Source organism: Saccopteryx leptura, chromosome 13, assembly GCF_036850995.1.
Source record: "Saccopteryx leptura isolate mSacLep1 chromosome 13, mSacLep1_pri_phased_curated, whole genome shotgun sequence".
Lineage (NCBI taxonomy): Eukaryota > Metazoa > Chordata > Mammalia > Chiroptera > Emballonuridae > Saccopteryx > Saccopteryx leptura.
The window spans coordinates 41,029,643-41,037,197 of NC_089515.1; the positions used below are offsets into that span (position 1 = coordinate 41,029,643).

The 7,555-nt window shown below is 45.5% G+C and overlaps 1 protein-coding gene across 1 annotated transcript; it reads right to left on the reverse strand.

Annotated features, from left to right (window-relative positions):
• Positions 1-1,131: 1,131 nt before the first annotated feature.
• On the reverse strand, positions 1,132-2,506 carry LOC136384442 (stabilizer of axonemal microtubules 2-like). The gene is made up of 2 exons (XM_066354603.1): positions 2,462-2,506; positions 1,132-1,935 (listed from the first exon to the last, which is right to left on the reverse strand). The coding sequence occupies exons 1-2, from the start codon at positions 2,504-2,506 to the stop codon at positions 1,132-1,134; spliced, it is 849 nt and encodes a 282-aa protein (XP_066210700.1).
• Positions 2,507-7,555: the final 5,049 nt, after the last annotated feature.

The window sequence follows — 7,555 nt, forward strand, 5'->3', positions numbered from 1 at the left end:
ACTATGACTCTGGGCCAGGCAACCAGGTGCATAATTACCTGAGGTGACCCTGAAGATTTCTTCAGAGCTGTCAGTCATTTCTGAAACTACTTTAACAAGTGCTTTTCCCCGTCTGGAAATGCCATCATTCAAACCATGTTACTCCCCCCAATCCAGGCTCTCTGTTCTCTGTAACAGCTTCTCAGGCGCTTGGGAAGCCAGCTGTACGCGGAAGACTTCTCAGACATCACACTGCTCATAAGCTCGATACAAATTAGGGTATTTTCCAATCCTCGCTAAGGCCAGAAAGTGATTACTGAATAGGCAATTATCCCAATTTGTAAGAGGAGAAAACAGGCACCAGAAGAGATGAAGTGACTTTTTAACAACGCCTGACATTTGTTCCGCACTTGCACCTTCTGGATTACAGTGCATCACACGATTTGATGCACAAACGAATTTGGGTGAGGCAGGCAGGGCAGATACCTTTTTGCTAATGAAGCACTGAGGCTCAGACATGAGTCACCTGCCCAGGGTGGCACAAAAAGACTGTGACGCCATTAGAACTTGAACTCAGACCCTTTGATTTCCAACCAGCAGGGCCTGTGCTTGTCACACCACAGTGGCTCTAATCACAACTCGAACACAGTGAGGAGCAGCCACCCAAACTTCACTCTGTATACTGTAGACGCCCTGAAGTCTGAGGAAAAGGAACGCTGTTGTCTGGGAAGAAGAATCATGCGTCATTTTCAGTGGTGGTATAGACAGCCCTAATGTGTTAGATAAACGGTAATTGGCACACAGATCACTCCAGTTGCTGTAATTATAAACACAAGTATAAATGATGGACTGGAAATGAGCTATGAAACAGTGTGTTGGAGATTAAAGCAGTTCTGATGGGAATGTACTACCGTTCAACTTTCAGAAATGCGAATGAAAGCACAAATCTGTTAAAATATCAATACAAAAAGGATTTTAAGATCCTGATTTCCTGTGATAAAGTTTCCAGTTTTCTTGATTAAAAATTGAAAGATAATTTGTTTTAGCTCTCATAAAAAATTTTTTGCCCTATAAACAATTGGTTCCGCCCCCTTGGAAAGCCAACATCCTCTGAGTTAGCCTCCTTCTAAACATGACTCGCTGGCTAGGTCTTCAGGGGGGCGGGGCCTTGCGGAAGAATTTATGACCTCGGGAATTTGTGTGTTCAAAGACGTAACCTGGGGGAGAGGGGTAGCTGGCCGGGCAGAGCTCCTGTTTTTTCAGCGCATACTCGGTAGAGTACATGGTTACGTCATCGAATGGGCTGGAACTCTGAAGGGGAACATTTAAAGGCTTACAACTCTCCGTTGCAACCAGTTCGTGTGGCACATAGTGAGATCTGAAAGTGCTCAGACCGTCGAACTTCCCAGATGGGTTGGGAATCTGCTGCTGATTTTTAATGAGTCCTCGACGACAACTTTCCCACGCTGGAAAATCTTCCCTCGTGGTGCTTGTTCCTTGGAAAGGAAACCTGTTGTTTCTTCTGTGAGACACAGGCCTGATGGGGAGGACGCGCGTGGCCTGATAGGGAATGTAATCCAGATGGCTTGTGCTGTGTAACGGCATGGTCCCTGCGGGGCGGACATACTCTTGTGCTTTCTTGACTTCCGGGGGTGGGATTTCCCAAGGTTGAAAACTTTCATGGGTTTCAGTGCTTCCTTCAAACGGAACATTTTGGGTCACTCTGGTGTGTGCCGGTCGGCAGATTTTTGTGGTTTCACCTGCAAGACCCTGAAAGGCACACCGCTGGGTTGTGAGAGCCTCAAAGGGGTGGTCGGTCGGTCTGTAGACTTCTTTTGGCTGAGCAGCCTTGGATTCTAGCTGGTAAGGTACATAATCTAGGCGATGGCTCGTATCACTATTAAAAGGGACTGTGGGACGTTTGACCACAGGGCTGGGCTTGAAGCTTTGCCTAGGCTGTGTGACATTCGAATAAAAGTTATAAAATACATTAATAGGCTTTAGAAATAACTTCAAAGGAACTAGTCCAGTAAACAGATGACCCCAGACTCCCAGGATGGCTAGGAGCTGAAGAGTCCTTGAGATAAAGAAGTCGTCAGACTCCCAGGATGGCTAGGAGCTGAGGAGTCCTTGAAATAAGGAAGTCACAAGAACTGCTAAGACAGAAAATGTAACCACATCCTAGGGGATAGATAGGGATATTTCCAGCTGGGGCTTTCAACTGTATGACTGGTTACTAAGGCACGTGACTAGAATTTAATTTGGGGGAACCAATTGCTAAATGCCAAATTTGCTTCTGTATGAACTGCTTGCTTGCTATACTATAAAAACCCCTAGACTGTAGGCGCTCGGGGTGTGGCTCTTGTGACTATCACTTAAGTACATCCCTGCGCAGGTTTGTTTTGTTTTGCTTTGTTTTCTTTTTCTCTTGGCCATAAAACTTTGTCTGAAACTCTCCAAACGTCTCCAGTGTTTGTTTTACCCGGCGAGTGCAACATTTTATGGGGGCTCGCTCCGGGATTCCCATTACGGGAATTTTGGCTGGGGACAGGCGGAACAGCTCGAGCTGGTGAGTATTTTGTTGTGGAATTCCCTTGTGTCTGTAATCTGTCTGGCTCCGGAGCATTTGCAGTCTGTGGTGGCAGACAGGACGCTGTCAGAGACCCGCCCAGACACTCGGGCCAAAGGGCAGGACGCTGCCGGCCGAGGTTTCTGTTTCTGTCTGAAATCGATCAATCGTTTTGAAGTAGTGAGCTCACTTGCGCTGCGCCGCGCTGCTGTCTGGTTGTTTGTTTAGCCTGAATGACTGTGTAGGAAATTTTGTGTATTGCCCTCCTGGGATTTGCTGCACTGTTGTGTTTGGTGTTAATTTGTTTGCCAGTACAGTGTGATCAACGCTCATCCATCTAGATCACCCTGCTTATAGGGTAGGGAATCCTGTGTGTTGTCTTTGTAGGACTAGAAGCATACCTGGCTGAGAAGAACAAGTACCGCGAGATGGGACAGCAAGAATCTACTCTTAAATCCCCTCTTAATTGCATTTTAAGTAACTTCTCTGATTTTCAGAAGAGAGCTCAGGGTTATGAGGGACCTCCACCCGATCGAGAAACTCTCCGGACCTTAAGCCAAGTGGAGTGGCCATCTCTTAAGGTTGGATGGCCATCTGAAGAAACCTTTGATCTGCCTATAGTTTTTGCAGTAAGAGCCATTATATATCAGGTGCCTCACCCAGACCAATATGTGTATATAGATGTTTGAATAAATATAGCTACAGACAAACCTAGGTACATTAAGAGGTGCATAAAAGCTAATCAAAAGGTTAAGAGAGCTATTTGTGTGAGCGCAGCGGACATTAAGCCTCACCCTCCCTCCGCTCCACCTGCACCTAAAAGAGAGCCTCCCAAATCGTATCCGGTCCTTTCTGATGTTACTGAGGATATAGTAGACCCTATAAATTATCCTCCTCTTCTTCAGAAGCCCAGGAAGCCAGATTCAACTGTGCCCGAGAATGTCCAGAGTCCTCCCCACACCCGGGGGGGGACCCCTTATGCTCAACCTTCCTTTGATGGAGGTGCCCCAATGTTGCCTCTTAGGGAGGTGCTGCCCCCACTAGATGAAGGACCACATGCACCGTCCCGAATGATTTATATTCCTTTTTCTACTAGTGACCTTTATAATTGGAAACATCAGACCCCGTCGTTTTCAGAGAAACCTCAGGGGTTAATTTCTTTGCTTGAGACTGTTTTCAGGACCCATCAACCAACTTGGGATAATTGTCAGCAGCTTTTGCACACCCTGTTCACAACGGAAGAAAGAATCCGCATCAGCCAAGAAGCTGAAAAAGTATTTAGGGAAAAGGGGGGCACTGAAAGGGAACTAGAGAGGACGCTCCCCAGAAGCCCCCCCTCTTGGGATCCAAACAATGTCAGAGATAGGAAATCGCTTACCCAATATCGCCAGGCTCTATTAAGGGGAATAAGGGCAGCTGCTAAGAAACCAACCAACTTTAGTAAGGTAGGTGAGGTAACTCAGGGGAAGGATGAGTCCCCTGCTGCATATTTAGAGCGGCTAATGGAGGCCTACCGGGTTTATACCCCTATTGATCCTGAGGCAGAGGAAAATCGCAGGCTAATAAACATAACCTTTGCCACTCAGGCAGCCCCAGACATTAGAAAGAAGCTCCAGAAAATAGAAGAATTTAAGAAAAAAAATAAAAATAAATTATTAAAAATAGCACAGAGAGTCTATGTCAATCGTAATGACCCTGAGTTAGGGAGAGCAGCTGTAAAACTACTCTTGGCACAGCAATCAAAAGGACCAAAAGGGAAACAGCAGCCCTTTAAGGGAAAGAAGGGAACTTTCCCGCAGAAGCAACTAAATAAAGACCAGTGTGCTTATTGCAAAGAGAAAGGTCATTGGAAAAAGAATTGCCCTAAACTACAGGCCGTAAATCAGGAACAAAGCTCACAGGTTTTGCTCCAATTAGATTGACGGGGCCAAGGCTCCATTTCTGTTGGCCCCCAGGAGCCTATGGTCACACTGTCAATTGAGGGGAAACCAACTACCTTCCTAGTTGACACGGGGGCCACTTATTCCGTCCTAAAGAGACCACTTGGGACATTACAAAAGGAATCCACAAAGATAATAGGGGTCACTGGCAAAGCTGTCTCATATCCTCGAGCCACTGCTCGGATTACAGACCTGGCGCGAGGGACTATTACTCATTCATTCCTGATTATTCCAGACTGCCCTTACCCGCTGTTGGGACGAAATTTGTTGCAAAAATTTCAAGCAACAATAACCTTCAACCAGGAGAAGAATGCAGAGGGCAAGGTATTAGTGACTGTGCCAATATCAGAAGAATACCTGATTGCCTCCCTCCCGGAAGGTAAGAGTGGGTTTACGGGCATCCCCAAGGAAGTAAAGCAGCAGGTTCCTGAAGTTTGGGCAGAAAATAATCCTCCGGGATTGGCAGTACATCAGCCGCCTGTAGTAGTGCTGTTGCGGAGTGATGCCAGCCCAGTACGCATCAGACAGTATCCTGTACCTGCTCGGGCTAAGCAGGGTATAGCACAGCACTTGAGGCGCTTATTAGAAGCCGGGATTCTCCGGGAATGCCAATCTGCCTGGAACACTCCTCTACTGCCAGTACAAAAACCTGGAACTCAGGACTATCGCCCAGTGCAGGACCTGCGTGAAGTGAATGCTCGGGTAGAGACCATACATCCTACTGTGCCAAACCCCTATACCCTATTAAGTTCATTGCCACCAACGCATGTTTTCTATTCAGTATTAGATTTAAAAAATGCCTTCTTTTGCATTCCATTAGCAAAGCAAAGTCAGGAAATGTTTGCCTTTGAGTGGAATGATCCTGAGAATGGACTTTCAGGCCAATACACTTGGACCAGGCTCCCTCAGGGTTTTAAGAATTCACCAACCATATTTAATGAGGCTTTGTGCAAAGACTTACAGGAGTTTCGAGCCGGCCACTCTTCAATTGTGCTGCTGCAGTATGTGGACGATCTCCTTATCGCAGCCCCAAACCAGGAGAGTTGCCAAGAAGCTACATTGGAACTACTCCAAGAACTGCAACGGATGGGCTATCGAGTATCTGCTAAGAAGGCCCAAATTGTCACCCAAACCGTGAGTTACTTGGGGTATGACTTGAGGGAAGGACAACGTAGTTTGTCTAGCCAAAGAATTCAGACTATATTACAGATTCCTAAGCCTGTAAGTAAGAGGCAAGTACGAGAATTTTTAGGTGCTGTGGGATATTGCAGACTTTGGATACTGGGATTTGCAAAGCTGGCCAAACCTTTGCATGAATTAACACGGGGAAAAGAGGAACAATTTGTATGGACAGAGGAGGCACGAGAGTCTTTTCAAAAACTTAAGGAGGCCCTAGTTGCAGCCCCGGCATTAACCCTGCCAGACTTGTCTAAGTCTTTTCAACTATTTGTGACTGAGAAGAAGGGCATTGCTCTAGGGGTCCTCTGTCAAGAACTGGGACCTTGGAAAAGACCAATAGCCTATCTGTCCAGAAGACTAGATCCTGTGTCATCAGGTTGGCCAAATTGTTTGAGAGCACTTGCTGCTACCTCCATCCTTGTTAAGGAGGCCAGTAAACTGACTCTAGGTCAAGACATTCAGGTCATTGGAGAGCACTATTTAGAACAAGTGCTGCGGGCTCCACCGGATAGGTGGATCTCGAATGCCCGACTAACACAGTATCAGGCACAGTTGCTGAACACCCCGCAATACAATTTTTGAAAACAACGGCCTTAAATCCTGCTACATTGCTCCCGTTGCCAGACCCATCGGTGATCCATGACTGTAGACAAATATTAGATACCATTACAGGAGCCAGACCAGATCTACGGGATCAGGCCTATGAGAAGGCAAATTTAACTCTGTTTACAGATGGAAGTAGCTATGTTCGGGATGGGCAAAGGTATGCTGGAACTGCGGTGACCACTCAAGATACTATGTTATGGAAAAAGGCATTGCCTAAAGACACATCTGCACAACGGGCTGAGCTTATCGGACTCACACAGGCCCTTAGAATTGCTGAAGGGAAAAGTGCCAACATCTATACAGACAGTAGATATGCCTTTGCCACGGCCCATGTACATGGCACCATCTACCGGAAGCGTGGGTTATTGACTACTGCAGGAAAAGAAATTAAAAATAAAAATGAAATTTTAACTCTATTAAAAGCCATTTGGTTGCCTAAAAAGGTGGCAATAATACATTGCAAAGGACATCAAAAGGGGGATTCCCCTATAGTAAAAGGAAACCACTTTGCTGATCAAGCGGCACGGAATGCAGCAGAAGAGGAGGAACACACTAACCAACTGCTACTCATCCCACCCCCTACTCTACAAATAGAACCGAGGTATGAGCCAAAAGAAGAAGAGAAAAATAAGCAACTAGGGGATAAGAAAAGTAAACAGGAATGGATAAAATTACCAGACAGCAGAATATACCTACCACAAGGAGTGTTAAGACAAATAATTCAAGAAATACATAGCAGCTCCCACTTAGGACAACAAAAACTAGAACATCTAGTAAGAAAATATTATAAGGAAGCGGAAATCAGAAATATCATACACTCTGTTGTGTCTAGGTGTCAGGCCTGCGCCAAAGTAAATGCTGTCAATAAGAAATTACCTCCTCTCATCAGGCACCGAGGAAAAGCTCCTGGAAAACTATGGGAAGTAGACTTTACCGAAATGACTCCAGGGAAATTAGGCTATAAATATTTGCTTGTTCTAATAGACACCTTTACTGGATAGACTGAGGCTTTTCCTACAAAAGGAGAAACTGCTTCAACAGTTTGTAAAATACTTTTAAGAGAAATCATTCCACGATATAGCATTCCCATTGCTATAGGGTCAGATAATGGACCTGCTTTTGTGTCCAAGATATCACAGGAATTAGCAAAAAGATTAGAAATCAATTGGAAATTACATTGCATTTATCGGCCTCAAAGTTCAGGGCAAGTCGAGAGGATGAATAGGACCCTTAAAAAGACTATAATTAAGTTAAGAAAAAAAACTGGCGAAAATTGGGTAAA